We start from the raw sequence: 14,308 nt of genomic DNA on the forward strand, positions 1-14,308 counted from the left end.
AGGCTGCTTTGCAAAGAGAAACCTGGTTTTCTAAGGGGGTGCAAAAGGAGCTGGAAAAGAAATGTGATGGAGTAATTTATTTTCCCTTAGATCCCACTGCGATAGAGTCATTCACATCACAGGTACGGTGGGACAAGTGCCGGCGAGCGGTGCGATGAGCTGAGCTTGGCCCGGGCGCTTTGCACTGAAGTCAGGATCTCAAGTCAGACTCTGGAGCAGCTGACAAAAATGTTAGGCTGTTTTAAAATAGGCTTTGACGCTGCATAGCACGTAACAGCGCTGTGGCTGTTTCTCTCTCTCATGGTGGGATTTTGTGGGTTTTGTGGGTTTTTTGTTGTGGGTTTTTTAATGTATCAACACTCTTCAGGCTTCTCCTTGGGCTGGCAGCCTTCGCTGTGTGGTGACCTTTTAGATGTGTATATCACACACCACGTGCCTTTGGGTTTTCATCCAAATAGCTTGTAGTCTAAGGCACCTCCATCCCTGGAAAGACTAAATTGTGCACCATGTGCAGAAGGCAGGAGGGAGCACGAGACCACCGGTGTCCGAGGTCCACGCAGCAACGGGGAGCAGAGGAAACACGACGCGCAACCAACAAACCACCTCCAACCTTGCACAGACATTTTGGGAAGCCACTGGGTCCTTTGCCAGTTGGATGTCGTGGAAGGCAGAGGTCAACCCCCAGATGTGGTGTTGGGCCTCATGCATGATCCTGCTGCCTCTCTAGTTGGTGTCTTACTGGTGGTGGCAACGGGTTTGCTGGCTGTGTTGGGGGCGATACATGTCGTGCTGCTCGGCTGTTTACAGGCATGACCCTGGGCTGCAGGCGTTTGGGGTGTTGTAGGTAGCTGGTTCTGGAGCAGATGTCTTTGGGGAGGCTTGAGCAAATGACCCTGCCATCTCTGCGTGCAGAGCATCTGGGTCAGGGAGTGGCTGTAGGGCTGAAAATGAGATGTGGCATTGGCTTACCCAGAAGGCACGTCAAGGGACAAAGGGGAAAGTTATAGGACACGAGAGGTTTGCTTGTGGGCATGTGCTTGATCTGGATCCAGAAATCACCCTTCTCCCTTGCGAGCAAATGGTTTTAGTGCTGTAAGCACGTTCTGATGCTTTTGTCCCCAGTCTGCAAAGCACACAAGCTCATCACACCTTGCCATTCCCTCACCCCTCCCAGCCCTCCATGGGGGCATTAACCCTCATTTTACACTCAAAGCAAATAACCAGAGAGTTAAGAAACAACCTCCAGTGGCCACAAATTAAATGTGGCAGCTCCAGTTCGAGGACCTTACTGCAATCCCAGGGAAACTCTTTGGAGCTGAGGTTGTCCCTTCACTTGACACATTTGGAGGACTTACCAAAAGCGAGCTGTCATCATGAATGGGGCATACGGGCACCAAGGCTAAAAGCGTGCCTGCCCGTGGGAGGTCTGGTTGTCAGCAGGTCGCAGGAGAGCATTGCTGCTCCTTGTTTCCTACTGTAGGATCACTACCAGCTTGTAGAGCTGGAGCCTGACACACGGCGGGTTGTTGTGGGAGAGCATGTCTGGGCACTGGTGCGAACTGTCGTGCGAAGAGGCCGATGGCCGCGGTGACAGGTTCTCTGCAGGGCGTTCATTGCAGTGAGGGTGGTAGGACCCCGTGCAGGACGGCGCTGGGCAGGCAGGCACGCAAGGTGTCACTGGTGCTAGAAAGAGGCCGAAGGTGCGGTAGCGTCGTAAACCCCATCTGTCAGCTGAAGGTTGCAGGTTGGATGCATTCCTACAGCGTTGTCTCCAATGTGCTTTAAATGACGTTGCTCGTGAGTCGTACAGCGACGCTGCCCTTGCCAGGGTCTCCAGGGGTGGCTGGGTTCTCCAGGACAAGAAGGAGTTGCCCAACGCTGGGTGTCAGCAGGTGTTTGGGGGCCAAACTGAACGGGTGAATCGCAAGAAACTCTGGCAGACTCCTCGGCTCACCCGTAGCTGCTGACTTCTCCTCTTATGGTCTGAGGACATGCCATCCCATTGCCCCACCCCACCTTTGTCAATGATCTAATGCATTTTTTAAATATGCCTATAACCTTTCTTCTGTTCCCTGGTGTAGCCCTGCCTTTGCAGCAGGACGGGGTGAATACAGATCTCTCTGTTAGAGGAGTGATAGTTTTGGCTTGCCATGGCATGAACGACATGGCGTCCCCAAGGTAATCGAATCTCAACTAACTGTGAATCGCACGTTGCTGGCAAGACAAAGTTGCCTTGTCTTCGGGTGGTAAAATGGGGGTTTGTGCATTGTGAATATGTGCGCATTCTGCTTTCCTCAAAATAGCCCTGGTTTCCCTGGAAAGCTGTTAGCCATGGGTTTTTTGAGACATCCTGGAGCTGAGAGCTGACAGCCTGTTTTGTTGCGCTGGGTATAAGAGGCTTTTCACTCCCCATCTCAGCCGTCCTGGGTTCTAGTGGCTTTGACTGCTCAGCTTGACCCAAGAGTACCCCAGTGTAATGTTAATTCTCCAAACTAGACTAAACAAAAATACTGAATTTTAGTTTCCCTGCCTTTTTTTTTTTTTTTTTTTTTAAGCCTTAGAGTTAAAACTTTCTTTGTTAGGCTGCTGAAAGTGAAGCACATCCCTCATACAGGGGAGGTGGAAAAAATCTGGAAATTATTAAGATGCACAGAAATACTGAGCTGAAAGTTTGTGCAAGATCCAGATTTATGTACAAAGTACCCGCATCGGGTGGGCTCTTGGGGGTGATTCGGTACGGAGCTGAGCACTGACTCGTAAATCCAGGTATATTCCCTCTTGGAGAAGCCCCATTGCGTGTCCCGCTTTGCCGGCACATATGTGACATCCCTGCTGCCTCCACTGTTTTACCCTCGTGGTAACCGTGGCTGCAGGATGGTTACGGCCATCTCCATCCCGTTCCCCATGGAGGAGTGGGCTGGCTTCTTGCAGAAAAGCAGCCTGGCCCCTTTTTTTCCACTTTTGCTGCCTCTGTTGGTGACGAGGCACCAGCCAAGCCCACCGCTGGTCCACTACCATGGTGCTTCACCTCCTGTTGCTGCATTTTCCCCGTTTGCCGACAGGATGGGTGCGTGGACAGCTTCTGCAGAGCACCTCGAGGCCTGACGTTGCTGAACGGGGAGTGTAAAAATCTCCCCGAGGCGTGCTGCCGGGGCCGGGGTCGCACAGCCCCTTCCCGAGGGATGGCGGAGCAGGGCCGGGGCTCCTCATCCTGTATTTTGCATGTCATCCCTCCCAGGGGGAAAGAGTCTCTGCTGGATAACGGAGAACGTTTTTGCCCTCAATATGGGGTATATTTGTTTACAAAGGCTTAGGAATTATTTTTCTTTCCTACTGGTGACTTTTTCTTCCCCTTTAAATCCCAGTTAAAACTTCTTTGCAGCTCACTGCCATTCCCTTTATATCCTTGTGTGCTGTGAAAATCATAAATTACGCTAGTCTTTCAGAGAGCAGCGGTAGGCTGTTTTGTGGTTGCAAAAGCTAATTACTGGGTTATTGTTTCTAACGGTGCTAATCCAAACTTCATTTTCCTGTTAATTGTCCGTCGAGCCAGGCTAGATTGTTTTTATCATCCTGACTGTTCGCAGCACCGGCGGCCGCGAGGTGTAACCAATGCCACCGTGACATTTGGAGTGGTGGCGAACCCGAAAAACGCGGTTGCGAAATGAGATGACACACTTCTGGTGCTCACCCCCGGTCGTTTGGCTGGAGGAATTAGATTGGCATACTCCTGTTAAATGCCCCTCTGATTAAAAATAAGCGAAGGACAGTTTCAGAGGATATTGCAGAGCTGTTGTGCCGGCGTGCGGGGCGGCGGGGAGGGAGGCTGGTGCTGGCGCTCGGCGTTTCGAGCTCGCCACGTCCCTGAGCGCTCGGGGGCGGTTGATGGAGAGGGGAGGTAGCGGCAGGCTGCCAGCTTTGGGGCTTTCTGGGGGCACCGAGGTTTCAGGGGGGGCACGCAGCCCAATTAGGCTGAAACCCACCATCGAGGCTCAGGCTTAAGCCTCCTTGGGAAGCTCTGAAAGCTTCAACCCCACGGGGCAGCGATGGGGCTGGGCAGTGGGCACAGGTAGCCTGTGCTGTCCTCGTCCCCAGCCCTGCTCTGACAGCGGCACCTCAGTGTGCGAGCACCTGCCTGACAAATTCATTGATGGGAAGTTTCCTCTTAACTTTTCTTTCTCTTTTTGCCTTAATATCAGGGCCCAGGAACCGTGCGAGGCAGTGTGGGGCTCTCCGTCACACGCTCAGTGGCGCACGTGCCTGCGGGAGTCTGTGCGTGTGCAGGGGTGTACAGGGGTGTGCGTGGGTGTGCATGGGTGTACAGGGGACAGGGTGCGTGGAGGTCGGTGGCCCCGGCTGGAGGACACACACCGGTCCTCGCCGCAGCTCTCCGTGGGATGTTTCTCTCCCAGACTTGCTGCCCCGACAGCACTGGAGAGGGGACGGAGGGAATCGCTGGCCCCGTTGCGGCAGTGCCCGAGTTTTGGGATGTCTGGGCAGCGGGTCTCTTCAACACCTCTCTTGCTCTTGCTCCTGCTCGCCCGTTTTCCCCATTTTCCTTGCGCAGGGCTGTCCGGGCTCTGCACGCACGCCTCCCCGCTCCAGCTGTCCCCAGTCGCTCTCTGCCCCTCTCCCGCCGCCTCCTGCAAGGACTCAAATGCTTCTTGGCAGAAAAGTGGCAGAAGTTGAACTCCAGGAGACTTTTCACTCCAAACTTCACTGGTTTGGTGCAGCTCGTTTGCAAGAAGAGCATGTTTTGACAGCGCTGGCAGCGTCTGAGCATTATAGCTTCGGGAAGTGTTGCAAGCAAGCAAAGTAAATATGGTCTGCGGAGGTTTGCAGCAGAAAGGGAGGAGTAGGTGGTTTTGTTTAAAATACTCCCATTACAGTCAGTTAACCTTTATGTTACCTAAATGAAAATTGTATAAACCTGAAATTTTCGCTGATCGGGTTGCCTAGGAACAGGCGGTTGGTTTTCATAAGACAATGAATACACAGTCACCGATCGGGCTATTAGGCACCGAGATGTTTAGCCCGTATTATCCTACATCCCCAGGTTTGCCTGGGGTGGCTGCCTGCTTTCGCGCGGGGCGCACACCCACCTTTGCCCGCTTGCGCGAGTGACGGAGGCGATGCGGGAGACGCGACCCTGGTCGGATCCGACCCTCCGCGACCAGCAGCCCCGTTCCCGAGCCCCTGCCCGCAGGCTGGCGGTGCCACGGCCGGGACAGGAGGGTCGAGGGCAGCGGGGCTGCCCGTGGCCGTGCCACCACGTCTGCCGGGAGCACGGCCCCAGCTTGCGGCATCCCTGCTCCCACTCCGGTCTGGCCGGGAGAGGGCTGGGGGGAGCGTAAATGTGCGAAGAGGATCAAGGAACTGGTTGAAGAACAAAGTTAGAGGCATAAAGCTCAAAACTCTGGATTCAGCCCGAGACCCGTACCCTTAGACCAGGGATTCTCATCCTGCAAACCGTACAGGTGGGGCAGACGGCGGCTTGGGGCTTCCCCGTGCAGGGCTGCGCTGCGCGTCTGCACATTTTCCTGTTGCTCAGCGCATGGACTAAGGTGTAGAGCCACAGAAATGCGTTGGGATAACTCTGGCTAGCCCCAAACCAGCTTACCGGCACGGCTGTAGGGCCAGTGCTGAGGGGAGTGCGGGGCCAGTCTGCTGGGGGGGGGGGGCGAGTTGGCAATGCCGGAGCTAGAAAATGTGGAAAAGTGCTTTATTTCTCCCTTTTCCTATCCAAAAAGAGGCCGGGAACCAGCACCCGGCGGTGTGGCTGGGGGTCCTGGGCGTCCCGCTGCCGGCCGGGCTGGCTCGCCACTTCTCACAAGGCGTTGGTGGAGACTCGCAATGTGGTTCAAGTGGCATTAAGCAACTTCAAAAGGCAGCAGGAGTAACTGGAAGTGAAAGAATGCAGATCGTTTATTAATAGGGTTTACAGAAATTTTCTGCTGGGTAGAAATATTGATTCTTTATTCCTATTTTAAAAGGAGCTTTTTGTAATGATCACTGAGAGTCATTTTCTGTTATCGATTGCAATAGAGCTGTGCTGGAGACCTCCCTCCATTCATTCCACGCCCGCGAGTACCATTGAGAGGGAACGCAGCACAGGTTTTCCTGTCAGGAACATGGCAACTTCTTAAATCAGCATTTCTGTCATCTTTCCAGTGGGGTTTTGCTATGTGTGTTTAAAGAGACATACACATTTGCTCTTTTAAATACGTTTACGCTGTTCTTAAAGTTCACCTTTGAGGGGGAGGCGGTGTGGGGAGGCAAATGCTAAAAATAAAACTCCCCCCTGAAGTAGATCAGTTCTGCATTTGACATTTACATGGAATTCATTTGCATCTCATTTGTACATGTTTCTGCTCAATAGGTAGAATGTAAGAAAGCACAACCTAAAGAAGTGATGTTTCCACCAGGGACGAGAGGAAGGGCACGTGGATTACCGTATACCATGGACGCTTTTATGCTAGGGATGGGAATGTTGGGTAAGTGCCGTAGCCACCACACGTCCCCCGGAGCCAGCGGCTCCCGTGTTGTCTCCCTGATTTCTGAATGCTTAAGCTGTAGGGGTGAGCAAATCCCTGCACCTGTGTGGGTGCGAGTCTAAAACTTTAGCAGGGGTGGAGTGGGGAAAATAATCCTGTCTGTGGTAAATGATTAACTCCCCCCCCCCGCTTCCTGGAATATAAAAATTTGCATTTAAATGGATGTTTTAAATAGCCTGTTTTACTTTTACTCGCAAAAATAGAATGATGAAAGATGCAGTGTGTTCATTCTGACTAAAAATGATCTCTCCCCTTTTTTAGAGGAATTGAGTCACACATTATTCCCCTTCTTTTAAAGGTATCTTTGACAGTTCAGCATAGATAATTGAAAATCTTGCCGGTTCTTAAATGGCATACAAGGTGGAGAAAGCAGGGAGATGCGTAAGAGTGTAGGTCGCAACAATAATTACAAGTTTCAAGGAGATGGAACGGTATTTTAGTCCAGAGTATTGTGTCCAGAAAATACTAATTAAATGGGATAAATGATATTTAATGGCAAAATTCTATTTGTGCATGAGGTCTATTTAGTTATAATTGGTTCTCATTTGTTTCTGCCTAGATAGTTGTTCTTTCTATATAACGTGACAACCTCTCGATACTCTGTCCTCAGATTTACTAAGCCGAAATGCTGCTAACCCATTGCCAACGTATTTTTGTAAAACCCCATATATTTTCAACTTTCTGCTCCCTTTGTATTGCTGGACTTTCCCTCGGTTGTCACCTGCTGTGTCCATAAAGCACACATGAACAAGAGGGCATCTGGAGGTGTGCCCAGGCAGAAATGAGCCTTTCCCAGGCTAGTGTCCCTGGTACGCGGCCTCTCCAGGATGCTCTGAATTTTCTGTCCTGGGTTTAGAAGATCCCAGAAACTGAGCACAAAAACCAGCCTCGAAAGCTGGTGCTCGGTTGTCCTGAGCTCTGCCAAGCAGGTCCACAGGCTGTCTGAGATGCTGGAGGACCCCAGGGCTCCTGGAGTGGGCGTCAGGTCAGAGGACTCGGTTCCTATGAGTATCAGGCTGTTATGCTGAGATGTCTGACTTGAGGCACCGCTTGATTTGATAGGGAAAACTTCTCTGCCATGTTTGCTTTATCTCTGAATTAATAGTACTTCTGTTCGTGTGGCTGGAGCGATCCATTTCTGGGATGTGTAATTCGGTTATTTCAGTTGATCATCTATTTTTCTGTCCCCACACTCCACCGCCGCCCTGCCCCATAGTGTTTGGAAATTACATTTTACGGTTAAAATATTTTTCTTCTTCTAGTCGGTCTGTGATTTTGTTACCTGTATGTTCCCAATGTGCTTGAACATATGTACTCTATTTCTGTTGTTTCTCTTTCTTTCCCGCTTGTGGTGCCTGAGGTTTGGGGTGGTGGAGGTGGTGTGTGCCGCCTTGCTGGCCAGTCCCACCCAGCTGCTGGAGGAGAAAGCTCAGGTCACCCTGGGTAGGCAAAAAGACCTCGGGCAGTCTCACTCTTCTGCTCACCATGGGCAGAGTTGCCTCAACCCTTCTCCTTGCAGCCGGGCAAGGAGCGAACGGAGCCGGCGTCCACCCCAGTGACCTGAAGGGAAAATTCAGCCCTCAGGTGCAGCGCGAGTCATTCCCACTGGGGCTGCCTCTCTGGAAAAAGATCGTTTCAAGCCGCAAGAATTAAGGGAAGAAACCCTCAGCGAGCAGATCTGCTTCTGCGCAGAGCAAGTGCCGTGGGTGCCTGTTGGCAAATTCCCGTCCCGCTGCGGTGGGGTGGGTCGGGTCACCCCGACCGGCTCTGCTCCGGCCGGTCTTGCAACGTGGCTCACATTAGATTTCAAATCAGGGTGACTTGCTCAGAATTAATGATTGATTCGTGTTGAAGGCCAGATGCTTCATTATCTGCTCTAGCTGGTTTTTTCATCTTCCAAGTTCCTGCTTGCTACAGTGGCACCGTGTTAAATAATTAAGTGCTAAACAAGGAAATGGCAACATAGGAGAGCAAGGCTGTCCGGATGGCCATTATAAATCCCTGTTTTCAAAGGCTGCCTGTAAGAGTTGGTTTCAAGGGGCCTGATGGGCAGTGGCTCAGCGGGGAGCCCGAATCTCTCCTTCCCAAGCCCCCACAGCTGCTCGCTCATGGTGGGACCCCATCCCCGCAGCGAGAGGGGCATAATTAACCCATCAAACGATGAGGCGCACAAAGTAACGTACCGCCGGAGGCAGCGTCTGCAGTAGCCGAGCATTTTGCTGAGATCCCAGGAGGCTGGTGTCTGCCCTACCCCGTTCCTGAAACTGAAACAGAGCGATTGGGGCTGCTCTGGAAGGATTTTTATACCTGTTTCCAGAAGCCCTTGTTCAAGGTCACCTTCTCCAGATGCTGTTCATGGGCAGAGGAGGGAATCAGAGGAACGAACGCACGAGACAACCTAAAGGAAAGAGTGGGGAGCGACTCCCTCCAAAGCTATTAAGGAAGTTGGTCTTTTTCATTAATCACAGCCTCCCCAAGGAGCCTGCAGCAGCCGGGGTCTAAAGGTGCGTAGGCAGCCGCTTCTGTGCTGATTTGGTTGATTGGAACAAAATTAAAGTGTTCTTCTGAAAGGATTTTTTGACTCCGAGAGCGTGGGCAGGCTGAGCCTTTTGCCAGGACTGCTTCTGGGCTGTCTCGGGCTCAGTCTGCTGATGGGACGCGCGCAGTCTCGCGGGAGATGGGGAACATTAATTAGCCACTCTGCATAAAGAGCGGGCTGGAGTGGTTTCAGTTCCAGTGATCTCTCTCTCCCTGGCAGCCCCGTGGATGCCCGTGAACAGGCACCGTGTCCCCCCAGCAGGCAACGCACACATCTGCAGCTGAGTGGGAGCAGTTCGGTGGCCGAGAAGCTTGCCGTGTGCCCAGAAGAAGCCTCACCTCTGTCACCTCATCCTGGCGTGCAAACCAGGACCCCCATCACCCAAGGGCGTGTGGGTGTCACTGCATTGCCCCACGGCTTTTTGCCTTCCATTCGGGTCTGTACCTGAAAACTCGAAAAAGAAGAGAGAAAAGAAGAAAGCAACCGAGGAGCAACATTAGTAGCAGGTTGTCTCTGTCTGCCCTCCCATCTGAAGCAGCTCTGTGCGTCTGGGATGTCGCGGCTGCCGTTGCGGTGATCCCGGCGGTGACACCCGGCTCTGGAGGGGACCGCTGCGCTGCTTGATCTGAGCTGGGGCCCCACAGCACTGGTTTCTTCTGGCAGCGGGCATCTTAGACTTGCTGGTGTTTCATATTAAAGTTGGGCTCTTTTTAACTTGCAAACTCCTCCAGAGACAGGAGCGCTTGGCCCGTAAAGCTTACACCCCCAGCCTGCCGAAATGATGTCTGATGTGAACACCAGATTTCAGAAGGTCTCTAACAGGCTGCTTATATCACTGCACAAGGCAGAGCGGGGCTCTGCATTACTGCACACGTTCAATCTAGGTAGGCTGAACTCATGCATAAAAGAAGCTTGTGCCCTTCAAAGAAAGTCATTCCTTTTTTCCATCAGACTCTGTTTAATAGAGTAGCAGCTGCCTCTGAGGCACGATTCAGGAAGGGGAGCCCTTCGTTAGCACAGGCTTCCCGGGAGGCTGGCACGACTTACCGGAACCCCGCCGGGCTCCCGCAGCAGCACCCGCTGTAGCCTTCGCTGATGAACGCAGCTGCGGCCGGCTTTAGCTTAGCCCTTTAATTCCCTTGAAGTAGGAGATAGGTCAACTTTGTTGGACCAAGGGAGAAGCTTCTACAGCAGATGTGTTTCTTCTCCGTAGCTGCTTCCTAGGACGTGACCACCCCCTGTGTCTGTAGGAGATGATTTTTGGTTTGCATTCCATCGTGCCACAGGTGCTTATGTCAAGGTCACAGCATGTTTCTTTTGAGAAAGACCCTGAATGTTTTTATTGCAGCATGGGGCTATGCTTTGGGAGAAGGACCGTGCCTTTCCTTGGAAAGGACCTGGCATTCCTTGCTCTGAGCAACACTGGGAGACAATAATTTTCTTGCATTTACTGGAGCATTTAAATTTATTTTGCGGAGGTTCCCAGGCCCCAATAAGCTCAGTGTTCCCACATATTAACCATGAGCTTTGTCCATCTCGGATCACCAAATATAAAAATGAAAAGACATTTCTATTGCTGGGTTCAATGGTTGTGGACACTTCCCCGTCCGGAGCAGAAAAGCCATTTCTCCATCTGGAGGTGCTGGTGGGACAGAGGGGAGTCGGGAGTCTGGCTGGAGTCTCCTGCCTTTCCAGTGACCTTATGCGGGTGACGTGGCAAGCTGCTCGGTCTCCAGGGCCGCAGATCCCCTGTGCAGAATGGAAGGTAGGGCAGTTTGCCCAGTCTCCCCTTTTGTAGAATGCGTGCAAAGCTCAGACTTTACCATGGGCCCACCAGGATGGGCTTTAGCACCAGGAATGCCGTGATGCCCTCAGGTACACTGTAAGTAGAAAGGTCAGTGTTACCTGTTGGCGGTTGTTTTCATCCTGGAAGCAGAGCCTTTGCTTTCCCCCGGGAGACCGTCTCCGCACCGAGCGGTTGCTCGCACGCTGCGGCGGTAACGGATTCCGCGGCTGCATTGGGTGTTGCCTCCACCAAGAGCACGACGGCCGGTTGAACCTGACTGTTGGTTGGTCAGCGTGGTGCTTCCAGCAGCCATGGCTCTGACCTCGCATGCCAGCACTGCCCGGAGAGCATCCAGCGCAGGGCAGGATCTGGCCGGCTGTGAGACGGGGCTCTGCAAGGCTCCAGCACGTGGGCTGGGAGTTCACCCAGCCTGCACGGTGGGTGCGTCGGACCTGCTGCCGTTGATGTCAGAGACAGGAGCTGGATGGAAGTGGTGGTGTGAAAGCAGTGTTGGTTGTTGGTTGGAGTTCTGCTTCCATGGCCAGGAGGGTCTCGCTTCGGAAGAGGTAATCCAGGCAAAACTTGGATTTTTGGTTTAGCAACAAAGGATAATTAGAGAGATTGATCATTCCCAAGACTACTGAAGCAAATAAACTGTTCAGTGCCCAATGCAGGATGAGAATGGCATCTAATGGAAATGGTGGGTAGGTCAGCATGGCCATAATTTGGCTTGATGAAGCATCCACATGGGCACGGTGTTAATGCGCTATTGATATTCAGCCAGGCAATTTCCCCTGCGTGGATCGGGCTTTGACTCGTTAGAGCAGAGCTGGGCGCTGCAGCAGTAAATGAAGAGGAAAATTGAAGTAATGCTGTATTATAAATTTATGATTTCATCTGCCTGACCTAGAGAGCATTGAGCACTGGCGATGCAGGCGAGAGCCCCCCAGGCAGCTCCGGGTTTGCCCAAGGAGAGCGGGGCTGCTGCGGTGCCGCACGCTGCCCTGGGTTTGAAGGCAAATGCACCAGGGCAGGAGCATCCCCAGCCCAGCAGAGCATCCCAGGGCAGGCCAGCGGAAGAGATGGCATCCTGCACTGCGCTGCCAGCTCCAAAAACACCGCGGGCAGCTGCCACCCACCACCGTGCCGGTTCGGCCGGGGCCATGGGGACCTCACCTGCAGCCCCCGCTCCCCAGGGCAGACCTCGGGCGTTGCCCGGCACGTCGGTCCCCCATGGCCCCAACAGTTGCGAGCTGACGGATCTGCTCCGGAGTCGCTCGAATCAGAATGAAACTTAATTTTTTCCACTTGGCAAGGAGAGGGGCTGCGGTCGGACGCCGCAGAGCGATTTTTCATGGTGGAGCTCGCAGTGGTGTTAATGGCGCTACTTACTTAGCAAACAATCCATTTATCAATATTGTTGTTCTAAAAAAAAAAGGAAAAGAGGTTTGTAAAGCTTAACTCTGAAAGATCTGATTTAATGACAGAGGTGATTAATTTCTAAAGGAATCCAGCTGTTGAGCTGTGAAATAAACACGCAAGGGCTAAGCGGTATGTACACATCGCTGAAAGCCGCAACGTGCTGTCCGGGGATCGCAGGGCTGCTTTCCCCTGGCACCGCTTAATCCCGTAATCAAAATTCATCCAAGCATTTTTATCTTCCAGTTGTAGATTATGATTAATAGTACGTTATATGTATATATAAATCTAATCAGAAGTGGAGGGACTTGCTGCGGCAGAAAAAGAGCTGTACTATGTATGAGTACATTAAAGAATAAATAAAAGCAGAGATAGGAGACCCCCAGAAGAACCATTCAGCTGCTAAACGTGTTCTCAGGGTCCAGCCCAGCTGCTGCCGTCATCACTGCCAAGATTTCCACTGACTTCAGATGGAGTGAGAGCAAACTTTGCATGATGGTTTCTTGGTCTGGAGAGGTCTTTCCTGGAGGCTGGAGGAGTCTGGGCTGATGCTGACAGTCAGCGGGAACGTTACACAGCATTTATTGCACTGGAATTGCAAAGGGTAGTTCCTGTTTTTAAGAAATCCAAGTAAGGAAATGCTGAGGATCGGAAGTGAGGTTACGGTTTTAGGAAATCTCCTTAGTGTACAGGATGGCTCGTGGCATCAGCCGTACCAGTCGTAGCAAAGAGCCGCGGTGGGACCGGAGAGGACAGCTGTTTTGCATAAGGGCTGGAAAGTTAAAACACGGGGGGGGGTCACAGTGTGTGACCCCTCGGCTGCTGCCAGCCCACGCACGTTTAGGGACTAGTGTGACCTCCAGCACGTACGCAAACCTTCTGCTGCCTGCAGAGTGAAACCCCTCTGCCCTGGCCCGGCTGTCAGAGCGAACCGCCTGCGATGCTGGCGAGGCATGCCCCGTGTAACGCGGTGAAACCCTTGGCCGAGCACCCGCGGGGCTGACCGCCGAGCGGTGGTACCTCTGTCCATCAAACACCCGCGGGTGGACCCCCCCCACCCTCTGCCCTCTTGCCGACACTACCTTGCGCTCCCGGCCGCTGTCTTAGAGCGGGCAGAGTTGCCACTTCATGTATTTACTTAAGCACCTTTATTAACAAAATGAACGCGAGTGGTATTTTTCTCATAATAAAATTCCAAAGCTGCCTGAGGTTGGATGCGTTTCTGCGCGTATCTCAGAAATTGCTTTAGGAAGTGGCTCTTATAGCTGGGTCTTACTTTCCTGAAAAATTAAAAGCTCTTTGACTCTCTGGCTCATTGCTGTTGCTGCCTCTAACTCTTTGATGTGTTAACTGTTGTCCTTCACACTCCCGGGATAAAGAATTACTACTACCTTAATCTCCAACTGTCAATAGCTCTGAAGCAAAGTACATTCATTGTAAGCTCTCCAAATGTCAGAGCAAACCTGTGTTATGTGTTTAGCCTTAGCATTTGGCATTTACTCTTCCAGCTAACAAGTATGCACAGTCCTTGGACTTCAGATACCAAAGTGCATGTTAATTACCTGAGTGACAGGTCTTATGCACAAAGCCAGGCAGGGAAGTGAGCAGGAAAGCCGGCCGGCTCTAGATGTTTCTATTCAAGATAATAATGAAACCTTTCTGCAGTTTTGCATGAGTGGAATAAATCTTGGGTTTTAATACCTTCTGTAAAATCAAGTTTCACCCATCCTCCATGTAATTTTGCATTGTATTTAAAAACAAAAAACCTTTATTAATCTTCAAACTTCTCTTTCTCTCTCTCTCTCTCTTTTTTTTTTTTTTTTTTAACATTTCTGTGATCAAGGTTACCCGAATTTTGTTGCAACGTATGGCCGAGGATATCCTGGATTTGCCCCAAGTTACAGCTATCAGTTCCCAGGTACGTACATTTCATTTGCAGATTTACTTTTTCCCCCCTCTTTCCTTCTTTTTTTTTTTTTTTTTTTTTTTTACCTTTTTTTTAAATCCATA

General features: G+C 51.7%; 1 protein-coding gene across 27 annotated transcripts in view; it reads left to right on the plus strand.

The window, feature by feature from the left end:
• Positions 1-14,308, plus strand: part of MSI2 (musashi RNA binding protein 2) — a 261,255-nt gene that overhangs the window by 202,010 nt on the left and 44,937 nt on the right. For all 27 annotated transcript variants that reach the window (XR_008237698.1, XR_008237699.1, XR_008237701.1 and 24 more), the window contains 2 exons: positions 6,380-6,494; positions 14,142-14,216. Coding sequence is in view for 24 of the 27 variants with exons in the window: in XM_052805013.1 (XP_052660973.1) it covers positions 6,380-6,494; positions 14,142-14,216 (190 nt within the window). In the remaining 3 variants the exon portion in view is untranslated. The remainder of the gene's footprint in view (positions 1-6,379; positions 6,495-14,141; positions 14,217-14,308) is intronic.

The sequence above is a fragment of the Harpia harpyja genome, chromosome 12, assembly GCF_026419915.1.
Source record: "Harpia harpyja isolate bHarHar1 chromosome 12, bHarHar1 primary haplotype, whole genome shotgun sequence".
Lineage (NCBI taxonomy): Eukaryota > Metazoa > Chordata > Aves > Accipitriformes > Accipitridae > Harpia > Harpia harpyja.